The sequence below is a fragment of the Narcine bancroftii genome, chromosome 14, assembly GCF_036971445.1.
Source record: "Narcine bancroftii isolate sNarBan1 chromosome 14, sNarBan1.hap1, whole genome shotgun sequence".
NCBI lineage: Eukaryota > Metazoa > Chordata > Chondrichthyes > Torpediniformes > Narcinidae > Narcine > Narcine bancroftii.
Window position 1 is genome coordinate 10,840,117 of NC_091482.1, and position 24,160 is coordinate 10,864,276.

At 42.6% G+C, this 24,160-nt stretch overlaps 2 protein-coding genes across 9 annotated transcripts in view; both read right to left on the minus strand.

The window, feature by feature from the left end:
* LOC138749178 (vascular endothelial zinc finger 1-like) overlaps nucleotides 1–20,537 on the minus strand; it is a 64,523-nt gene extending 43,986 nt beyond the window's left edge. For 4 of the 8 annotated variants that reach the window (XM_069910207.1, XM_069910205.1, XM_069910199.1 and 1 more), the window contains exon 1: nucleotides 1,078–1,172. In XM_069910207.1, the coding sequence (XP_069766308.1) occupies nucleotides 1,078–1,110 (33 nt within the window). In that variant the 5' untranslated portion in view covers nucleotides 1,111–1,172. Of the gene's footprint in view, nucleotides 1–1,077; nucleotides 1,173–3,728; nucleotides 3,803–9,927; nucleotides 10,101–16,514; nucleotides 16,599–20,447 lie in introns of those variants that run through there. The other 4 variants (XM_069910204.1, XM_069910202.1, XM_069910201.1 and 1 more) reach the window with 4 other exon arrangements.
* Nucleotides 18,297–24,160, minus strand: LOC138749180 (serine/arginine-rich splicing factor 1-like). The gene is given in 6 exon segments (XM_069910218.1): nucleotides 18,297–21,196; nucleotides 21,628–21,800; nucleotides 21,881–21,968; nucleotides 21,970–22,069; nucleotides 23,598–23,731; nucleotides 23,733–24,160. Coding segments are annotated over 6 exon segments (753 nt in total). The 5' UTR covers nucleotides 23,796–24,160; the 3' UTR covers nucleotides 18,297–21,001.

The following is a 24,160-nucleotide window of genomic DNA, read 5'->3' on the forward strand; positions in this document are numbered from 1 at the left end:
ACAAAGTCAGACATAGTTGCACCTAAATCTTCTCAAGTCTCTTCCACCTTCTCTAAACACAGAAATAAATGCCACACTGGAAGATTGAAACAAATGATGCACACAAACTTGTGGACACCTTGATCACAAGTGAAAAGTGATTTCCCAAGCAGTAAAATAATGGCTTTGGGTTTCTTAGTTTTTTAAGTCACATCAATTGGCCACAATATAATGAGCAGTTGTTGCGTTCTAAAAATAATCTGCATCAAATCACTGAAACTGTGAAATTGGGAATTAACGCCTCCAAGGGCATAAATCTCAACCTCGCATCAATAAAACAAATCCCTGTTGGCAAAACCCTCGCAACTATTTATTTTGGAGAAGCAACATTTTTCTTTTAAGGAAACCGGCAATCTTTTAAGCATGTATGTTCACTGTAAACAAAGATGCCAAAATTAACCACTGTACCAAAACAGTTCATGGTTGGTGCAGAAAATATATATATTTTTAAAATCATTGCTTTCTCTCAACAGGTTTAAAACACTTAATTGTTGCACAATCAGAAAAGCACCAAACCGGAATGGGGGGGGGGGGGGGGAGGAAAAGAAACCCCCACTGGATCACACTTTGATGCATTTGTTTTCACTATAAAGGCTGAGCTACTGATTTTTGTCCAGAATCAGGTCTCCAAAAGGTAAGATGACTGTCAGAGAAAGGGAATGGGCTGGATCCCAGTTGGTTCTGGGGGGGCGAAAGAACTTCACAGTGAATCCAATCTGTTGCAGCCGAAGCACAAGAGAGAGCGACATCGGCCTGGTCGCAGCTGGGGAGTGAACAAGTGCCCTGCAACTGTCGGGTCGCAGCGGGGGGAGTGACGGGCTGCAGTCTGAGAGTCAGCCCAGGCAACTGCGACCGTGGGTGGGAGGAAAAGGGGGCAGCGGCTGGAACTGCGGCAGGAGGTGGAGGTGCGTTGGGCTGGAGCCCAGCTGGGTGCCGGGCTGGGCCATGATGCTGCTGCCAGCCCGCCCTCCCGCCCCGCAGCTCAGCCCCCCCCCCCCACACGCCCAAATCCCTGCCCCCCGCCGCCCGAAGCCTCACCTGAAAGATGAAGGCGCCCCAGGTCGCCTCCATTTCACTCGCTGAACACCGAGGGGGGGTGGGAGGGGGAAGAGAGAGAGCGCCACAACAAAGCTGCTCAGAACCACGGCGCTGGGGCAAACATGGCGGCGACCGCCGCCGTCACTTCCTGTCACCTCTCACCCGTCCCCGCCCCCCTGTCACTCACTCCGAGCCAGCACTGCAGCATCCCCAGGAGAGCAAGGCCCACACATCCCTTGTCAATGCATGCACCCACCGGTGGAAAGCAGGGGACAAGAAGGATGCAAAGTGATTTATGCAAGGAGGGGGGGCGGGGGGAACCCTTGCAGGCTCATTAGTCCAGCTCAAAACCGGAGTCTGAAATGTATAGTCATGAACAAGTCACGAAATCCGTGGCTTTTGGGGCAAAACCCCAAAACACCTCGCGATGATAAATAAGTTCACGAAACCTCAAAGTGAGGCGGTGTCTTTGGTTCATTCAGGAATCTCATGGCGGCGGGGAAGAAACTGTCCTTGTGCCGCGGTGCTCTGGTCTTCGGGCTCCTGTACCTTTTCCCTGATGGTAGCAGAGTGGAGGGAGTCTTTGAGGAGAGAGGCTGCTTTTTTGAGACACCACCTCTTGTAGATGTCCTCGATGGAGTGGAGTCAGGTGCCAGTGGTGTCGTAGGCTGTGTTAACAACTGTCTGCTAGAGGTTTTTTCTTGTCCTGAGCATTGACAGTGATGCAACCAGCTAGAATGCTCTTTACAGCATACCTATAGAAGTTTGAGTCTTCGCTGCCCCAGGTGGGATCCCATTCATGTCTTCAGAGGATGGGTACTTAAGATGGTCCCAGCACTGATCCCTGAGGCACACCACTAGTCACAGGTCTCTTGTCTGAGAAGCAATCATCTACCAGCATTCTTGGCCTCTCCCATCCAGCCATTGTCAAATCCAATTTACTTCTTCACCATTTAATCTTCCATCTCTTAATTTAACTCCTAAATGGAATAATTCAAAACTAACCTCCCCGAAGCAGCAAATCTTCCTAATGTTAGGTGCTGAAGGCTTAAATCTCTTTATCCTATTGGAGCAATTCAAAATTTAATCCAAGACTCACCCATTCCACATGATTGTTCCCTCCTCATTTCAACTAAGTATTCACTTCACCAAAAATGAAATGGTCTCAGCACCAACTACTCTTGAAGACAAAACATTGAGAGAAGTCGGTTCCCAGCACAAATTCATAATCCACTATTTGTGCTTTTTTAAACCCAAGACACCTTAAAAAAAATGACTTGGAACATAGCATGAGGGCACCAAATAATGCTCATGACAACTCTTTGTTTGCCTTACAGGAGGAAAAAATTGAAGTATATCACAAATATTACATTTTTTTGTATTATTGCATGAATGACAGCAAAAGGAACCTTAAATGTAGAACAGGCCATTCAGCCCAGGAGATCTACGCCAGAAATGATGACCAAGTTAAACTGAAACTGTATAAAACACAACGCTGGAGAACCTCAGCAGGTCAAACAATGTACTTTCTAAAGCAAAGCTAAAGATACAGAACCAATGTTTTCGGCTTGAGCCCTGCAACACGGTGTGAGCAAAATGTAGACAGGCACCGAACAAAATAATGTGGGGGTGGGGGGGGGGGGAAGAGAAGAACAGGAGGAGGAGCACGGTCGCACAGACAAGAGGTGGATAAGGGAGGCAGGGGACACCAGAGAGAATAGGGAGTGGGAATGGCTCTGTGAATGGAGAAGGAACGGGGTGGAGGAAAGAAGGCAGAGGGAAAAGGGGAGGAAGGGAGAACAGGCTAGTAGAAACCGGAGAAGTCGGTGCTACCTGCACATATTTCCCTATATTCCCTGCATATTCATGTTTTTAATCCAGAAGCCTCTTCGACGCTTCTATCTGATTCCACCACTAATCAAGCAACACGTTTTAACATCTACCCTTCTCTGTGTGTGTGGGGGGGGGGGGGGGGAAAGGGAGAAGGAAATGCCCCACACATCTCTTTAAACTTTCTCCCCACTTCAACTTCAATACATGACATTTTTACATGGAGAAAAAGAATCTGACTGTACCCTATTGAGGCATCTCGTAATTTCATGAGCATCTTTCAATCACTTCATCCACCATCTCCCTCCCCGTCTTGTATTTCAGGCAAAACAACCTAGGTTTGTCCAAACTCTCCTTGTAACTCATAGCCACTAATCCAGCCAAGATCCTGGGAATCCCTTCTGTACCCTTTCCAAAGCCTCTGCATCTTTCCTGTAAGGGGATGGCCAGAAATGCATGCATGCAACCCAACCAAAGAGATAGACAATTAAAGTTTTGAAGGAAATAAAAATAATAGATAAAGGCAAATTGATCACTGCTAAAAATACCAGGGTACCCTGGATCTGAAAAGAAAATGATGGGCAGGGTCAAGCAAATTATTTTTAATTCAAATAAAAATGATTGAGATAAACTAACCAGAACAGATAGATGAAGTCCTTCCAGGAGAGAAACGGACATTTTGAATTTCTAAGGCCCCTTTTCCACTGGCAACCCAGTTAATTGGCTGTGCAGTGTCCCAGGATAGGATGTGCCACTTCCACTGGGCACCGCCCCCCCCCCCTTAACTGGGACACTAATTGCTTTTTCACTGAGTATTCTACCTTCAACTGGAAATGTACAACTTCCTGCTGTTCCTTGTCCACTGGTTATATCAGACCACCGGTATCAGCAAACGCTGGGGATACAAAATAGGAGTAGAAGGGGTTAATCCCCGGCGTGAAATGATGTCATTTGATGCCGATGTTCCTTTTCCACTGGACCCTATCCCAGTAAATTCCTGCAATTAATTCCTGGGACAGGGTGCCAGTGGAAAAGGGGCTTAACTTTCCAGGCTATTAGTTACTATTGTAGTACCAGGAAGAACATAGACCAGTAGGGCTGAAGGGGCCTGTTACTGTGCTGAATGTCCTGTGACAAACCATTTTTCTGCCTAATCTCACTGACCTGCACAGGTCCATAACCCTCCCATCCTTTTCAAACGTTAGAATTGAGCCCGCATTCACCACTTCAGATGGAAGTTCGTCCCACACTCCCTGTGTGAAGAAGTTTCTCATTTGTTCCCCCTAAACATTTTCCTTTTCACCCTTAACCCATGTCCTATGCTTTGTATCTCACTTACCCCCAGTGGAAAAAGCAAATTTATTTACTGTCTATCCCCCTCACAATTTTAAATACCTCTCTCATCCTCCAATACTCCAAGGAATAAACTCCTAGCCAGTTTCATCTTCCTTGTAACTCAGTTCCTGAAGTTGGGGAATTATGTATCTGTATTCTCAGATCGCTGTTCTGCTACACTCCTCAGAACCCTATCATTTTCTGTAAACATCCTTTCTTGGTTTATCCTTCCAAAATGTAACACCTCACACTTGTCTGCATTGAAATCTATTTGCTATTTTTCAGCCCATTTTTCCAACTGGTCCAAATCCCACTGCAAGCTTTGAAAACCTTGTTCACTGTCCACAATGCCGCCAATCTTAGTGTCATCAGGAAACTTGCTGACCCAATTTACCACATTGTTATCTATATCAATGATCTGAATTATAAACAACAATGGTCCCAGCACTGATCCCTGAGGCACACCACTAGTCACAGGTCTCTTGTCTGAGAAGCAATCATCTACCAGCATTCTTGGCCTCTCCCATCCAGCCATTGTCAAATCCAGTTTACTTCTTCACCATTTAATCTTCCATCTCTTATTTTAACTCCTAAATGGAATAATTCAAAACTAACTTTCCCTTAGCAACTAATCCAAATTCCTGACATTTAAGATATTTTAAATTAATATTCCTACAATCAGAAGTGTCAATCCTACCATGTCAATGTGTTTCCTGTTATCAACAAGCAAGGGTACTGCAATCAGTTTTGCAAACTCTGTGTTGGTCACCTTCCCTTTCCTCCCTAAGTTGGACTTGTAATAGACATGGTCACTCTGTTTCATTCACAAATAGCAGAAAATGATCATTCTCAAGAGCCCATTTCATAATCTATGTTCCCCAATGGCATTATTAGAGGAAACACGCATTGTTAACACCTAGCGCATGAAGCATTTTTACCATCAGAACACACCTCAACTGTCAAGGACAGCATGTTTGGAATCCCATGCAGGGGTAAAGATTTTGCTTGAATTACCAACATTTTGATTTCTAAAACTGTGCAGCTTACCAGTACAGTTACATTTCCCATTGGTCCTGTCCATAAAAGACCTTTCTAAATATGAAGGCAGTGGTTTGCACCATCATGTACAACAGGGACCTTTTAAAGAGACAATTAGAGAGATACATGGAACTGAGAAGAATGGAGGATTACACAATGGGGATATTCTAGGCAGCTGTCAGAGTAGACTAAGTCAGCACAACAGGTGGGCCAAAGGGCCCAGACTGTGCTGTAGATTTGCCTGGTCTGTGTTCCATAAAGTACCAAAACTCTGCCAGACTTTCAGACTTAACAATGGACCAAGATGGATTGCAAGGGATGACCAACCCACTGTGGTTTCATCATCTGCAATACGACTACCACCCTCTCATCCCTGGGAAGTTACTTAATCTGCATGTGGAAGATAAATTGACCTGCCTCTCTCTCTGAACAAAAAGACTGGCGGGACTCAATGGATCAGGCAGCATCCACAGAGACAAATGGTCATTTTGGGTTCTGAAACTGTCCCTTGTACCAGGACCCATAATGACATAATTTAAATAAATGGAACTACAATCTTATACCCATGCAATCCAGAAATTAGATGTATCTGCTCACTCTGTCTATATTCCATGAGATGTTTTGGCTATTTTCAGTACCTGTTCATGAATGGGTGCAGAGGAGATACATCAAGATTAGAGGCCTTGGTTTGGTAGGGTCTTTATTCCTTAGAGCAGTGGTGCTCAATTAGTGGGCCAAGACATGTTTCCATGTGTGGCTTTCAAAATGCTAAATTAATTAAGAGATGTGTTTCTTACAGGGTTGCCTTTGATCTGAAAATATTGCTCAATCATTGCTGCCAGTGGGTTATGGAATGTTAGGCCAGAAGCCAGGTGGGTCTTAAAAGGTTGAGAACCAGTTCCCGAGTGTAGGAGACTGAGGAGTGATATGGTAAAGGATAATGAAATCATGATGAAATGAATGCTCAGTATTTTTTTAAAGACAAATCCTAGAGCTAGAGGGTATAGGTGAGAGATTTAAGAGAGATCAGAGGGGCAACTTTATCCACACAGAGGGTGATTTGCTTCTGGAACAAGTATAATTTCAAAGTTCAAAACACATACATACAGATGTATGGATAGGAAGAAATGGATTAAATGCAGGAAGATGGGATGAGCCCAGAATGCCAAATTTGGTTGACATGGGCAAAATGGCAGCACTGCCTTTGGTGTGGACTCAGGGAGAGCAAGGAGCAGAAACACAGTGATCCTATGGGGTCCAATTGCTTTAAACAATCTGTTAATGAAGCTAATAGATGTTTTATTTGAAATTCCCCTGACTACAGCACCTATAATCTACAGTAGCCATGTGGGGTTGCAGAGTCTGGGAGAGCAGAGGACTGGCACAGAGTTCCAAAAAAAGGGAGAATGCACTCTGTTTGAGCAGAGAAAATGACCCATGGACAATGACAGATGAGTGAGGGGGGGTCAAAAAAACAGGCAGTGGGCTGTTGGCAACTTTAGGCGAGGAACCCGCACAGGCTGTGGACTGGTTCAAGACTGATTGAAGGGATACCTGGTATTGGAACTGGGATGAGAGTGTGTCAAAGATTCAGATCTGGGGCTTGGGTTGCTGATGGGCTGGACTCTTGTGACTGCAGGAGGTAAATCCACAAACACTCTGTCTCTAAGGGGAACTCTCTGCTTCTCTTTCTCTGTGAGGCACTTCAGGCAGTTTCTGCCATTGGCAAATCTGTCTGCCTTAAAGCATACTAAAACAAATTCCACGTAATATTGCTCTACTTTTATTACATGACAATAAATAAATCTTGATCTTGGATGAGTTGGGCTTAAGGATTTGTTCCATGCAATGGCTTTTCACCTTGTGCTGTTCAACCAGTTTTCCTAATCAGATTTTTAGATCCTCCTCACTTCCATAAGCCTCAGCTTTAGCTCTCTTCTGAAGGATTTAAATTACTTTCCAGAAGTTAACATAACTAATATCCAGAAACGTCTACTGCCTCAGTCATTTCTTCAGGTTCATCAGCGATGGCTGTTCTTCAGACCACATCCCTCCCACTAACACTCTCAACACTGAAGTTATTTGGTTATATTATTCTTAATTAAATATTTGGAATTTCCTGCAAGAAATTTTGGCCACACTAAGTCCTTGCATTCCTTTTCACACGTTTCTGAAATTGTGGAATTTCCCCATCGAAACAAACAATTCCTGAATCAATAACTTGAAGTTTGAAAACCAGTTAGAAATGTTGACCAAGTGAGATGTGAATTCTTGTTCAGGATTTTAAAAAAAAACTTTGAATGTTAATTACCAGCTCATTATCATAGTTTGCTTGGTCGACAGGGCAAGTTTACATGAGGAACCCAAGGGTTTTATCATAATGCTGATTTAACCACAACTTTGTGAGGTGAGCAGTGAGACATCCACACTTTGAAGTTGGAAGTCACCACCTTTTTCTGAGGGGGTCAATTACATGTGCCCAAATGGACAATAGATTTTAGCAATTTTAATGGCCAGCCCAAGATTATTCAAATTACGTTAGAATTGTTCAGCCATTGATTCTTGGCTGCACAATCAATGGTGAGCACTTAATGTCGAAGGTTTGCTTAACGCTGAGAGAATAAATAGCTGTAAATGGTTATCAGATTATAAAACTTAACAGAACACTTTCTTGCTGTTTAATGGTGTAAAAACTTGTGTAATTGTTTGAGTTTAATGATTCTTCAGTACATTTTGTGACAAATTTGCCAATCGATCATTTCAGAGTTTAGTCAATGATCTCTTGGAGCAGAGATTTTAATTGCAGCTAAAATTATGGAATTGAGTCATTTCTGGAGCTTGTTTTGGTTTCTCCAATTCTTAATAATATAATTAATCTATCTCATGCTCTGAAGTCACAAGGTGTTCATCTACTAAAAGCTGTGTTACAACCTGTCCCTTAAGGTTGGTCATAACAAAGATTTCTAAAACAAATCCACTTCATTGTCCCCAAGTTCTTCTAGATTTCTAAATAAATACTTCAAACCAAGCAGCCTTTATTATTTAAGAACCAGGTGGAAAAAAACAGCAGGGAAACATACCCTTCAGCACACCAAGTTCATTTCAAATAGGCCCCTTTTTATATGCAGCCATCCTATCAACTGTTCGAGTTTCTACCACTCACCTACATGCTGGAGGCAATTTAAAGTAACCAATTAACCTTTCAATCCATACATCTTTGAGCTCTGCAAGGAAGCCAGAGTACCCAGAGAAAACCCATGTGCTTCTGGGGAGAAGACGCAAACTCGACTTCGACAACACATCAGAGGATCGAAGAAGTTGCTGTGCTATGAGATAACGGCTGTAACCAGGTTGCACAGCAAATGCTGCTACCTTACTGCTCTAATGACCCATGTTCTATCCTGATCTCTGGTTGCACACCATTACTTTCTAACAAAATCTTATAAAATGGAACCATTGCATGCATTTCCAGACCGCCAACTCAAGTGAACTTTACATCCTTTCATTTTTCCCATCTGAGGGCCTATAATTCTCCTCAAAACCTAATTCACTAGGTGCATTATTGCTTGCACTTAAGTTACGGCACTGACCTCTGTGGAAAAGTCATCGGGCTCGCTCATCTTTCCATATAGAAATGTAGTATTTACATTCTCCAAGATAATGCCATTAAGAATTGCAGGTCATGGCCCTGCTATGTATTTCTCTAGGATCCTTGATGCCACTGGACCCAAGACTACCCAGTGTGTTCTTGGGCATGGTGGTGCACCCCACAGCTCAAATGATTCCAGCATCTTATCACAATTCTCCAAAATATGCAGTTCCTCAAGAGACTCAATCCAATCAATAGCTATGATTACAAGTATGCAGCATTGGGCCATTATTGTAATAGTTAACTAGATATGCATTCCTCCACTGGCAACCCAACACTCTATGTATCCTGAATCTGGAATCCATCCTGCAATGGTTCATACCCATTACTCTGCTTCAATGAAAAATGCTTGAAACATTGCTTCAAACTGATCAGTTTGCAGGAATGTCAATGTATTTTGATATTTTTAAATTACAACTACAGGTACACAATCCTCTATCTGGACTTCTAAAATCCGGTAACTGGGAAGGCGGCCAAGGGGCCAGCACTTGGGGTAGATGGCCAGGCGACTGGAAAGGAGTGGGGGTAGATATGGCAGCACAATTCAGGAGGGCTTTCCGAAATCTAGAACACTGTTCCCTAAGAGTTCCGGATAAACAATCATGTACCTGTACCACCAATATATTGTGCTAACTCCTCTATGGAAATGCCCACTAAATCCCATTCTACATTTCTTTTTTTCTGTGAGCCCAGCATTTGGATGGAAACCCAACAGGACTCATTCAAATTTTAGCTCATTTAATCAAACTCACATAGGGACTGGCCTGAGCAAAAGGTACCCACTTGAGGAATCTGCCACCTTGTGCAATGTGCCTTGCCTTTACTTATTTAAAATTTAGGCATACAGCATGGTAATGAACCGTTTAGGCCCTCGAGTTGTGGCACTCAATTTACACTCCATTAAACTATGCCTCCAGAAGGGGTTTGAAGAATGGGAGGAAACTGGAGCCCTTTGGGAAAACCCACGCAGACATGGGGAGAACGTACAAATTCCTTACCGAAATAGCGCAGAATTCGTACCCCAGTTTCGATTACTGGTGCTGTAAAGGCGTTGCATTAACCAGTGCTTCCCTAAAGCACTGTGGTGGTGGTTTAGACTTTGGAATATCCTAAACAGGAATCACCTGCCATCTTGCCACTGTCCCTTAGACTCAATTACTACTCCATTACTCCCGAAGCAGCAACATTGCATCACCAACGTGTCTGTAGTCTTCGACAATGCTGTTTATCAAGGCAAGTGAAAGGATAAAGATAACAACCATGCATTTTTTTTTATTGAACAGCACTTGATAGCACTGATATAACATTGCAAGAACTTGACACAATTGTCAGTTTACACTGTAAATGTACAGTGTATCCACAACATGTTTCTGATCATATATTATCCTGGTCTACCTCTGAAAGCATAAATAATGCAAGATACTGAATTGTAAGAGCTGCTTTCGTTCAATTATTACAAAGTTCTGCTTTCTGTTTCCAACAATGTATACAAAAATATTCTTTCATTTTCCAATTGCAAATATTCTCCATTTATGAAAAATGATCTTTAGTTCATAGACCATTCTAGCTCTAACTGCAAGGTTTTAAAAGGCTGGTTATGCATTTATAATGCTGGAATCTGTAACCCCCCCCCTTACACAAGTCCTTTTAATAGCAGACTTGGATGTGGAAGTCAAAAGTCCAAGAAATGGAACTGGATTTCTTCTTGAAAGTGTCACTGGCCAAATTGCTTATATCCTATTCTGAAGAGAACACAAGGATCAAGACCTGATAGAAAATACTGTTTCAAGAGTTAAATAACTTTTTAAAAAAAATACATTAATAACAATCAGTGGCAGGTGATCAGATAATTCAAGAACCAAGTGGCCAAAAGATAAAAGTTAATTCACCCGTTTTCTTGATATTATGTTATTCCTTTGACAGCCACGACTGCCAGTAAAGCATTAGTAGAGTAGCATTATGGACAAGGTAATGGACTGGCTCAGAATATAGATAGTAATTTGAACCTAACAACTGGTGAGTTCAACAAATATATTTAGTATCCAGCAGTTTAGTGGTCTACTGGCAACGATCCTGTAACTGCATTTATCAAGTTATCCTGTGCAGCTCACAATAGGGAAGCATAATCACAAATGATACGTTGGTGTATATTTGGAATAGTACACATTAGATCTTCAAAAAGTTTCTGCAAGAAACAAACTGCACATTACATTCCAATAATTTCAATTTTTAAAAACCTGCTGGAGAAGCTCAGCAGGGATAAAAGTTGTCAACATTTCTCCTGGAATCAATCCTTCAAGAATAATGCTCAAAATGTTATGCCTTCAATTCAGAATGACTATTTGCTGTCAGGTTGATCATGCAGCCACATTTTGTTTCACTAAAAATAATTTATTCAGAATATTGACATTTGTCATGAATTGAGTCCATTATTTCATTCCACCGACATATTTGGACAAAACTGCACCAATCAACAGAGGAACAGAAAAGGATGAAAATACTGAGCCCAAGTGGCATCTGTGGGGAAACAATAGTTGAAATTTCAATTGGAAGACAAATCAACAGAACTGGGAGATGAAAGCAGCCTAGTAAACTGCTAATTATGTGGGAGAAGGGGAATTTCCCAGACAGGTTTAAAAGATGAAACCAATGCTATTTACCAATGAGAACAGTTGGGAGTGAAAGCACGAGCATGGAAGTTGCAAAATGTAAAGCTGGAAGATGTGCCCTGGAGGTCCACACGGTCACAGCCCCCTCTTTGTGAAGTGTTGCAAATTGGGAACATTTCTTTAATTCCACTTTTTTCCCCCCAGATCAAAGATAGAACTGTGGATATTTTTTTCCACTCCTTCCCAGACCCACAATTTATGCAAGCAATGTTTACTTCTACAGAACTCATTATTTCATGTTCCCATCTACTTTCCACTCTGCTCCTGTCACATGGGCAATCTGGCATACTACTAATGCTCTGGGCCAGCTGAGCAGCTCACCCTGCCGATTTATGCTCTGAACCAAATCCTTGACCACACCTAATCCATTTCTCATTACTCCAGCCGCCCCCTACGTCAGAGCCAGCTTATTCCACCCAGTATCCTCCATTCAACCAATCATTATTTGCAATTTATGCCATTTTCAGGACTTTTCTTCTTCCAAGGTCCAGTTCCGTCATGATCTTGGTCACATCTCACAACCACCTCCCCTTCATGAAGCACTTTTTTTTGCAATTAAATACTTAATTTAAAACGAACCAACCTTTGGTGAAATAGTGATTCATTCACTTTGTACAAACCACCCACTTCAATATGCCCCACAGCTTTATGTAGTTACAAGGAGGCTCAAGAAACCATATCTAGACAATATTTAATTCCACTCACCTCCACCTATGGTATTAGCTCAGCTTGTCTTTTTAAAAAAACTGATAGACATCCCCCAACATGACCTCTAGGCTTCCTGCCCTACATATTGTAATTCCAACATAATTTTGGCTGCTCTCACTAAATGTTCCCATTCGCTCATCCAATGATGTATCCTCATGTCATGGTCAATCCCAATCAGTTATTGGGTTGACCCAATAAAGGTCCATGAAAGGGTATGCTTAAGTGAATATGATGCAGGGTTGAAAATCCTCTTATCAGCACTGCCCACTTTACATACCCAATTCATTGTTCCCTAGTATCAGACAACGTAGTGCACTCTATTCCCATGCAATCCTGGTTTGATATTATTCACTTGAAATGACAGCTACAGTACATCTGCAAAATACTGAAGATCACTATGGCTCCAAGGTGTTAAAAAAAAACCTAATCTGCAATCAAAAAGTAGATCTTAGTGCAATTCTGAAAAAAAATTCTACTGGGCAGACACCACCTGACTGGCAATTTCAAGTTAATCTGTGGCTTGTAATAAATCTCCCCTCCAATCCCAGATGCTGTCTATTTGCTGGTTCCAATAATTGCCCACACCCCCCCCCCCCCAATTGGTTCTCCCTCCTCCAGATTAGATATTAAAAAACACACCAGATTGCTACCCTATTAGACTTTTCCTTTCTCTCTCTCCCTCTCCAGATGCTTTCATATTCTAACCACTCCAGCATTTTCCTCAATACTGCATGGAGCAGGGCATTTTGTAATTATTGACAGGGCTAGTTTGGGCCAGATAAGCATGTTTACCATTGTTAAACCAGGTTTGCAAACTTAACTATTGGATGGAAGAAAAATGACACTTTTCTTTCTTCAGTGCCATATCTGAATGGAATTTGGCGATTGGTTTGTGCAATGGCATAATACAGATACACTTTTGAGCATTTTAACCTGCAATTTCAGGCAAAATTTTAGAAACAAGTGAGTACACTTCTTTACTTGTGAGAAAATGGTTGATATATCAAATAACACCTTCAACATCCTGTGATTTCACTTCTGAAGATTAGAGAATGTCAAGTATCAACAGAATGATCAACAATGTTTGGAATTTGATAGATATGAAAAAACTCATTCTCACCAATAGTTTCAGTTGATTTTTTTCAAAACATTTTATTTTTCCCACCGATGACAGAACATAGTAATAAAATTGATTTGATATGATATCAGGCCATGTTTCTTAAGGTTCCAGATTTGGATTAATTTATCCGCCTGTAACTGCATCTAACTAGCATTTCATTCCTTCATCTCAACTTCCAGGTTAACCCTCAGTTAAGAAAAAAAAACTAAATACTCAGGTTAAGTTGCATCTGTGCAGACAACATTTCAGGTAGATATTAAAGAGGAAGCTGGCAGAGAGTAGAAAATACCAGCTTTCTCAAGGGATGCAAGACTTGGAACAGAAGTTGAATCCAAGTACAAAGGACTAGAAAATGAGATATTAAATAAAACCAGGGGTTGAACTCAGAAATCTAATAAAGCACGGACGGCAGTTGAGGCTTCATTCAAGTGCAACAGCATCACAAACAAGAAAATGAAATGAAATTAAAATGGCAAGCATTTGCAAGTTTGGTGTCTAATGCAAAGCAAACAAAACTATTTTACCTACTTCTCTTTGGACTGCAGTTTTGAAATTAGCATGACTAACCTATCGCTCATTTAAGATACACGAGGCTGTGCCACCTGGAAGGAGCATGATTTTAGTGAGGGAAGTAATAATTGGAACCCCCCCTACCCCCCAGGATAGAAACAATGAACTGAATCTGGATGATGCAATGCATTCCTATTTAAAGCCAAAAAAGGGTATTTCAAATTTTGTTCGGCTAAGGTTCAGGTTTCTGCAAATTTATTGAGGGTGAAGAATGCTGCTTTCGGTGGCCAATCAAATTGCACTCCAATTTGCACAACCTGCTTTCCGATCACTTGCAACCTCCCACTTTAAGATTCTATAAACTACATTTATGCTGCCAAGTCAGTCAACTTACTGAAAGCCTTGAATAATCAAGGATAAGATGGCCAAAAACAGAATCAAGGGTTGAGCTTTCAATTTGGGGGTCCTTTTCTGAGGTATTTACCAACATCGTTAACTACTACATCAAGGCCCCTTCAGGTGTATTAAATGGAGTAGTACACTGCATTCAACTGTACCCCAACTTCGATCACAAGGAAGTTCTTCCATGCCCTACATCACTTAACAGATAAACCATCTAATTTCTCTTCATTCCTCTCAAAATCTTCTGCAGACTTAAAACATTTTAGTTTACTCTTCCTCTAAACTTGACATTCTACCGTTTTTCCTGCATCCCCTTGGCATTTTTGCTGCTTTCAAATGGACTACCTCAAGCTTTTCTATTCAAATGTCATCTTTGTTGCACCTACATAGCAAAATGATGTAGGTCTGCTGCCTGGGACCCCCCCCCCCATTTACTAAACATTTTGGTTTCCTACCATTACTTCTACATAGAAAGAGCCCAATGCAGAGCACTGCAAGGTGATAACAAGATTCTGATATCACCCTACCTCCTTAGCAAGTCAATGCTTTATTCATTTATAACTCTGCAATCATATAGTCTCCACTTATTACATTATAGATCTTGCTATTACATATCTACCTACAAGCCACTTCAACAGGCAAAGATGAACAAAGTTATTCCTTTTCAACTAATCCCTAGAACAAAATATCAACAATCAAAAATGTCTTTTATCCAATCCATACCCTTTAAACTGGATCAGGACTCTCCCTAATGCAGTGAGAGAAAGATGGCTAGGATGAGGATTAAGCCACTCAAGGAAAAATCAGGTTATGCAGATTAATATTGGCTAATGATGGTCAAAAATTCACAATACACCAAGAATACTGCAATGTTTCTCCAAGCACACCAGCAGATTACAGTGCTAAGTGAATCCTGTGTACAATTATCTTTTGACTAAATGTTGCTATGTCCACTTGCAATTACCATATGTGCTTTCAATGCAACTATTTATTTTGAACTTTTTTTTGGTGATCAAGTCTCAACCAAAACAAAAATATTCAAATCCCCCATAAAAAAAATTGCACTCTTCTAGCATCGTTGATCAAAAGCACCGTGGATCCAGTACACTTAGCATCGAACTACAGCACATGTAGAATTTGAGCTTCTTTTGTATTGGATCAAATAGGAGTCTAGCAGGTGGAAGAGCAAAACATTAGGAACAAATTATTTTCAAATTACAGCATATCAATTACACATGCGTGGTTTAGCTGTCACAAGCATTGCCCTAAATCAGGTTAACTTGAGAAATTATGTATTCAGGGACTTGTTACTACAGATGGGGGTGAACAAGAAAAAAAGCATCTTTTCCTCACTTTGGAGATCCATGGGAAAGCAAAAATTAATCACCCAGCAAAAGTTATTTGCATCAGAAGCGATATTGAACACCGTGAAACTCAGCAGAGACAAAGTTCAGATTTTAAAAAGTATCTTCTTAGGCTGCAATAAACATTAAGATTGAAGGTGGAGGGATTGTGCACGATTTGACCGTGGCTTATGAATGTTGCTTCAACATGAGTAATGTTTAAAATGAGGGTACCTATTTCCAAGTCACGTTTCAACCCACAAAATAGAGGGCAGACACCTTGATGAATTTCTCTCCATAATTATTGTTATAGTGCATTCAACTGTCAGCAGTTGCAAAATCATATTTCAGCAAATTCAACAGTTATAAATTAGAAATTAAAATGTTAATTCCCTGAAATTAAGTTACAATTTTTAGACCAATTTCCTCAAGACCTGGATTACATATCCTCATGCTTGCATCTTAACTGTGGGAAACTGCACGATGTTTCAAATGCCCAAGCACCAAAAGAACTCCAAAACCAGAGGGGATCACATTAAAAGGCAACATATTTTATGGAGACAGTAAAGTGTAAATTAACCAGAAAACTGAGAGGGGGAAAAAACCCAGTAAATATTTGAGACTTTCAATTCTCCTAGAAAAAATTGATGGTATTATGCAGGGACCCCCCCCCCACCTGCAATATTTACATAACTGGATTCTGTAATAGTCCAGAGCTGGCTACAATTTAACAGCTCAAATTTTTAAATTTAATTATGCACTAATCTCAGTGTTCAGGGAACATATTCAAAATTTCATTTACTGTCACCTGAACTGAGTGATTATTAATCTACCTCACTGCTAGTTATCCTTTTAGATGTGGTTCATTTCCTGACAACCACCTGTTGTTATAATTCCCAGTAAATGCGTCACAATTGTTAATCCGTCAGTGTTAACGTCATCGTGCATCAACTACATGGAGCACATGGTCATCACCATCCATGACACCTGCAAAAAAAAGTCCTGAAAGAGTAAAACCACAATAGACATTTATACTAAATAACTAAACTTAAATAATTCCAAGGCAACAATTTTATACAATCTAGTTTCAATCCTTGATTTAGATTATTGTCTTATTGTTCAAATGCCTAATCCAAATGACCCAACAACAAAAAATAGTGCTCCAAAGAAAATAGCTTTTGCCTTCCCTAAGGGGAAGTTTTGGCCTGAAAATCAAATGCTCAAAAAGCAGAAAATTGATTTGGATTTTCTAGGGAACTAAAATCAGAGTTCAAAGAGCTAAAATAGCCATTTACAGTTGTCTATTTTTTATTTTTGGAACTGCAAGATATTACAACATACGCCAGCACATCCCCCAACTGAAACAAGCATGAGTCATATCCGACACAGCTAAAGTACAAATTGTTGTTCTTGCACTCAAGGTCCAATCAAACCTTTCAATAAATTGAAATTTTACTTTAGCACACGTACATTTTCTGTTTTACTGCATGACAATAAAAATCTTGAAATGAGGATCAGCAATACAAACGAAGAGATATTGAAGCCACATTAGCTAGTATGGAAATTTATTAATGAATACTAGAAAATAGGAATACAGAGAAGGGGATTGGGCTATTTCACTTGAGGAATAAAAGTCAAATTGAAAGGGCCAAATGGAGTGTCAGAAATCATGAATTACTCACTCAATTCCACAACTTTGAATGGAAACAATGCATTTCAAGAAGCCAAATGTAACTCGGAGACTTGACAGATAATGACCAGGAATCACAACCTCCAAATTACTTTTCATTCTCTCAAGCCACAAGAAAACCATACTTCCCAGATAATAGAAACTGGACAGGGTTCTAACTAGATAGACATAACCCAACTTCCATACCATGTCAAAATCTATATTTTAATTACAAGACTTTAAGCAATTCCAGTAACTACTGCTTTATGTTCTCAAATGTGGCTTTGTGGCAACAAGTTTCCGTAATTTGCTGTAATAGCCATAACTGACTTAAAAATTCACAAGCATTTACCTAATCAAGTAATATATTTTACAGCAAACACTTCCACATCCTACTCTAATTCTTCATTATGTGACCAAGTTTTCATTGAGTGTTCAAGATTCAAGGCCACGATCAGTTTCAATTTCTGATCCTCAAAATTATATTGATTAAAAATTGGACTACCAAGGTGTCATATTGTAATCAACAATCCCTACAAGTTGCTTCGACATGGACCTGCAGACTTGATTCACTGCCCTACAATGAATATTTCACCCTTGATGGAAATCCAACTGCAACCAAAAAAATGTGTAACGTGACATGTGCACCATCTATTACACAAGTCAACTTTCATACATAGATCTAAACGGGAGGATGTTGAACCAGAAGTAGGGCGTAAAGTGGTTAATGTAGCTCAACTGTCTCTTGACAAGACAATATTTAGGGCACTACTTGTCTATTTCAAAAGCAATGAATATTAGTGAAAATGAAGACCATAAGAAGTAAAAGTGTTCTTTCCACAAAGGAAAGGAGTCATTTACAAAATGAAACATTGACAGTGGGTAGATTCAGGTTTTTAGAAAGGACTTTGTCGCAATGAAATGGAAAATAATAAAACAGCAACGGCTTTGTTGACCCTTTATTAAAGTTCAAAACATTCTCTGTTTTAGCATTACACTCATCTCGCACGTGCTATCTGTCTGGTCTCAAGGAGAGTGCATAGAATATACAACAAATGATGCTGACCACAAGATGTCCCTACTGCACTTCAATTGAGTGCTTTAGGGACAACTAATGGCACTACATCACATCCCTCTTTTTCATCCCTTTAATGATTTTTTGGAGCAAAAAAAAAATCAACCCAAATTAATCCTAAAATTATTCCCACCTTTAGTTTTAGAAATCATAGCCCATCTGGCAATAGATCTTTTTTGATAGACAAAGTAGGAAAATGCTTTATCATGTTTATAATATACTTAAGCTGAAAAATGTTTGATTACACTGAAAAAAGTTAACAATTTCGTGGTGGAATTACAGAACACTATTGCAGATCACCTTGATTTTCTGTTAGTTGTTCTCTTTCAATTCTATAACTGGACTAAGGAACTATACGGAAAACTACCCGCAGATTCCAGCACAATAAACTTAAGACTAATACATTACACCCATGTGAATTAATCAAAATTTAGAATATGAATTTGCATTATAAATGTGGAAATACAACTTGTAAATGATCTGGACTATATAAAATGCAAATTATTTACAGCATTGTTGTGAACAGTTTTGGGGTTACTTAAGGCTCCTAAGAAATTACACAAGATGGAAGCCAAACATCTGTTCACAAAATAATTGACCCAAACATACAATTAAAGACTAATTTATTATCAACATGGATGTTAAACATTAAAGCTTGAGATGTAATCTTTTGGACCAAATCAATTTAATTATTCCTTTAAATTTAGAATGCACAGCCAATTCAAATCTTTAACAAACACCCCATAATAAGATACAAAAGTTAGAAATCACCCTTGTTACCAAATCCTGAATGCCGAATCCATCCAAGGAATTGCTCCAGCGTACCTCTCCTGGTCCTGGGTTCACTCCATTTACGAAAAAAGGCAAAAGAAAAAAAAACAGCCAATCCCACGGGGCATCCACTGGACTCCAACTGATAAAAAATAAAAGGGAAGGGCTTTTCGTAGAGCCAATTATGGGTATGGGGGGGGGGGGGGGGGAGAAAACAAAAACAGAAAACAACAAACAAAAGAAAATCCAGAAATACACGATTTGATTGGGGCAGGAATCCACTCCTACAGCTCCTGGTAATATGATCCCGCTCCATGAATCCATGTTATGATCCTCCCTATCCTATCCTCACAATGAATTGAATCCAAAGATCCAGCTCCAAGGATTGGGATCCAATGAGCCCTCTCCAATCCAAACCTTTAATAACCAGCAAAACCAAAAAAGGAGGCAAACGTTAGATACAATAAACAACAAAGTTTATATGGGATGGGACAGTAATAGCTGTCATCTGGTCAAAATCTAAAGATGCTTTGACAGATGAACAGCACAAACTGCATCACACCCCTACAGTCAATGTGAACATTGTTACATATTTTAACAATAAACTTTATTTCACAACACTGTTAAAAATGACAACTTACTATTGTAGATAAGTATTCACTAATCCAACATCATTGTAGCCCACAAGTGGGCACATGATAAATCTTACATTTAGTTTACTTAGCTAAAATGCGTCTATCGATACCGTTCAGTGTATTTAATGTAAATAAGGGACATGATGTTGGACTAGTGGATAGGAATTCAAGCCTGATAGTATCTACTACACGCACTTCAATTAGAACAAAATTTACTGATGCAGTATTTACTTTCATCCACACCTTGATTTCTAGTTACCATGTGAAATCTAGTTGTACTATACATGTAATTCACCACTTAACTGCATTACAAACTAAATTGATGAATTTTTTTTTGGATCCAGGTAACCAAACTGCTGAAAGACAGCCATTTAACTTTTAAATCTTTTAGAAGTTTGATAAGTTTTATCAATGGGACTTCTGCTCAAAATGGTGAAAACCAATGCCAGACTAGTCACACAGAACATGCAAGCTCAGCAGTATTGATGCTGCACAGAACTTCGTAACGCGGCACAGTAACACCATACTTTATGGATTATACAACCTTTTGTACAAAAGAGAAGCACAACTTCAATACTGCCAAGTTTAATTGTGACAATAGCACTTGGAGTCATACCATTGCCTCCATAAATGATCAGATTCCTCCTCCTCCTCCAATTAGACACGATTTGACATTCCTAATATGACTGAAATGAGCTCCACAATCCTTTATTCCAAAGAATGCTTAATCCATCCTCAGTTGAGATAAGTCTATAGGAAGATACATGAAAAGGTAAGATAAGGTACAACACAAGGTTTACATAAACATGTTTCACAACAAACCTAATCTACATAGCCTCCTACAATTCTTACATTAGGATTTATTCAATTCAAATGAAGTCAAGTATAAACATTAACAAATTACCGTAACAGTTTATTGTTAATCCATGTCATGTTGACACCATTGAAAACTTCCCAAACTCCAAATCTACTCTATCTACACAATTATCAGACTTCAGCAATGACGAGGGAATGCTAACAAAAGAGACTTAACCCTCTTTTTGTGGTATCAATTTTAAATTTGTACTAAACTTGAATAAAACAAGTTAACGTGGATTTAAAAATAAAGAATCCATTCTATTTAAGGAAAAGAGTGGTGGTGTTCTACAATTCCAGCAATGGATTTACAATCTAGCTACGCGAGCGCGATCTGCTATGACGGGGTGAGTAGCGGGGAGATCCTCTGCTCCGTCTGGGAGAGTAACTACGGCTTCTGCTGCGACTTCGGCTACGGCTTCTGGTTCGACTGCGGCTACGTGAACGAGATCTTCCATAGCTTGGACTTCTTGGACCATCAACGCTCACACGGATATATGCTGTTTCTCCCTATTGGATACGTGAAGAGAAATGTTCACTACTTTCAAATGTAATCCACAAAAGCCACTGAATAAGGCTAATACTATATTAGTTTCTTTTCTGCGAAAAGAATGTCTTTATGCCACTCAATGTTGACTTTCAACGAGAAATTTCCTTTTCAACTTAGGGTGACGTTAAAGACAGTGCTGCAATCACTAAATGTTCATTAAACCAAAATTGTTTAGATTTAATTGTAAAACTCAGCACATACAAAATACTCAGCCTTTACAAAATTAATGGGCCAATTCCCATAAGAAAACAGTTTGTTGTATTAGCCATAAACAGAAAACTATTTTGAGCCATTCCTTGTGGTTATTTTGCCTTACCTGAAGCTCCAAATGAACAGTTAAGTTATGGCTCTTAGTCATCATCTCTAAGTCTTTCAGAATTAGGTAACATACCTCGTGTGACCGAAATTTTGTGGTATCCAGTTTTCGAACTGCATAGGCCATATCTTCTTTTCGAACAAACTCCACGACACCAGTCCCATCACGAAAAACATCAGCATAACATACATCACCTGCTTCCCGCATGTGATCTTTCAAATCTTGCCAACTGCCGCTTGGAGGAAGCCCTTCAAAATGTTTTAATTTCAAACAATTAGTTTCTGTCGAATAAAAAGCAAAAATAAAAACACCGAGAAGGCCACCTCACCTGAAACAACCACTCTGTATTCGGATCGGCGAGAGGGGGGTCCGTACCTTCCCCTCGGTGCTTGACCACCACCTCCACCGCCGCCACCCCCCTCTTCCAGTCCCTCTCCCACTCCGTGGAAATTCAACACGCAGACGGTAGCCGTCATAATCATAACCATCGCGACCGTACACAGCATCTTCTGCATCTCTGAAAGACAGAAATGTGGATATTCACATGGAAATTGAATGATGAGCCACTGGAAGAAGACTTTTTTTTTTGAGACCCAATTCTACCTTGTCTATTCATGGACTGGTCACCATGTCTCTCAGAAGACAAGGATCCAGAGCATCACGTGAAGTGCGCGACTGCGTGGATTGGACGGACGGAGCACGTGGCCATCCTCGTTTATTGCCGCGCTCCCGCCAAACAAAGGGCCGGCGTGGCGCGCTTTCCCTCTGCACCAAAATGGCGCTCAGTCGGGGAAGAAGAGAACCTAGCACAGCTCGGGAGGAATTAAAATAAAACCCGCGTGGGGTCGAAACGGCCCCATTTCCCGCGAACGACAGGAAAACAAACCCTCCAGCATATTGCGCCCCAAATCCTTGCTGCGACCATGGGGTCGGGGGAGGGGGTCGGGGGGCCCCACTCCATCGCTACCGCTGGGTTCAATGAAGTTAGGCTGAGGGGTGTCACCTCCGGCACCGGAGGTGCGGCCACGCTGAGACCTGGCTGGGAGCCCGCGGACGTGGGGGGAGAGAGAGAGAGAAACGTGGTCGACCCGCGCGGGGTGGCGGACGTCCGGGGGTGCGGAGAGGTTACGGACATTTCCCACCACCAACACCGTCCTGCTCCCCCCCCCACGTCCTGTACCCCCCTCCCCCCGGCCCTCTCTCTCCCCCCTCCCCCCGGCCCTCTCTCTCCCCCCTCCCCCCGGCCCTCTCTCTCCCCCCTCCCCCCGGCCCTCTCTCTCCCCCCTCCCCCCGGCCCTCTCTCTCCCCCCCTCCCCCCCGGCCCTCTCTCTCCCCCCTCCCCCGCCCTCTCTCTCCCCCTCCCCCCGGCCCTCTCTCTCCCCCCCTCCCCCCGGCCCTCTCTCTCCCCCCTCCCCCCGGCCCTCTCTCTCCCCCCTCCCCCGGCCCCCTCTCTCCCCCCCCTCCCCCCGGCCCCCCCCCTCTCTCCCCCCCCTCCCCCGGCCCCCTCTCTCCCCCCCCTCCCCCGGCCCTCTCTCCCCCCTCCCCCCGGCCCTCTCTCCCCCTCCCCCCGGCCCTCTCTTCCCCCCTCCCCCCGGCCCCTCTTCCCCCCTCCCCCCGGCCCTCTCTTCCCCCCTCCCCCCGGCCCTCTCTTCCCCCCTCCCCCGGCCCTCTCTTCCCCCCCTCCCCCGGCCCTCTCTTCCCCCCCTCCCCCGGCCCTCTCTTCCCCCCTCCCCGGCCCTCTCTTCCCCCTCCCCGGCCCTCTCTCCCCTCCCCGGCCTCTCTCCCCCCTCCCCCCGTCCCTCTCTCCCCCCTCCCCCCGTCCCTCTCTCCCCCCTCCCCCCGTCCCTCTCTCCCCCTACCCCCCGTCCCTCTCTCCCCTCCCCCTTCCCTCTCTACCCTCCCCCTTCCCTCTCTCCCCATCCCCCGTCCCTCTCTCCCCTCCCCCTTCCCTCTCTCCCCCTCCCCCCCCTTCCCTCTCTCCCCCTCCCCCCTTCCCTCTCTCCCCCCTCCCCCCTCCCCCCGTCCCTCTTCTCCCCCCCCCGTACCTCGGGTCCTCGAACTCGACGAAGGCGAAGGGCGGGCCGCCGCGGCGGTTCTTCAGGTCGATGTCCCGGATGCTGCCGTACTTGTAGAACACGTCCTCGATGTCCTTGGTGCGGATGTCCGGCGGCAGGTTCCCCCACGTATATTCGACAGTCGTTGTTGCCCGCCGGCCCACGGATCACGCCGCTGTGGTTCTGCATGCCGTTCCCCTCCAGCTCGACGATCGCTGGGGCTCAAAAGCGACCAAAGGAAACGGACCGCAAAACTGCACCCGAGGCGTTGGCGCGGCTCCGGAGGCGCAAACCCGCCGCAGGCCGAACGGAGGGTTGGGCGAAACGGGTAAAAATCGGCCGGATGATGGGAATTACGTCGCTCGCCACCGCCGTCCGCCCCGTCCTGAGCCCAGAACAAAAATGGCGGCCGCTCCCCTCAACTCAGTCCGCGGGAGTGCAGCGGCGGGAAAGTAGTGCCGGTCCCTCCCGCGGAGGTCGACCACAGCGAGGAAAGAGTGCGCCGCATCTCGCTGAGGGTTCCCTGCCGCCCGGGCTTCGCTGACGTCTCCTGC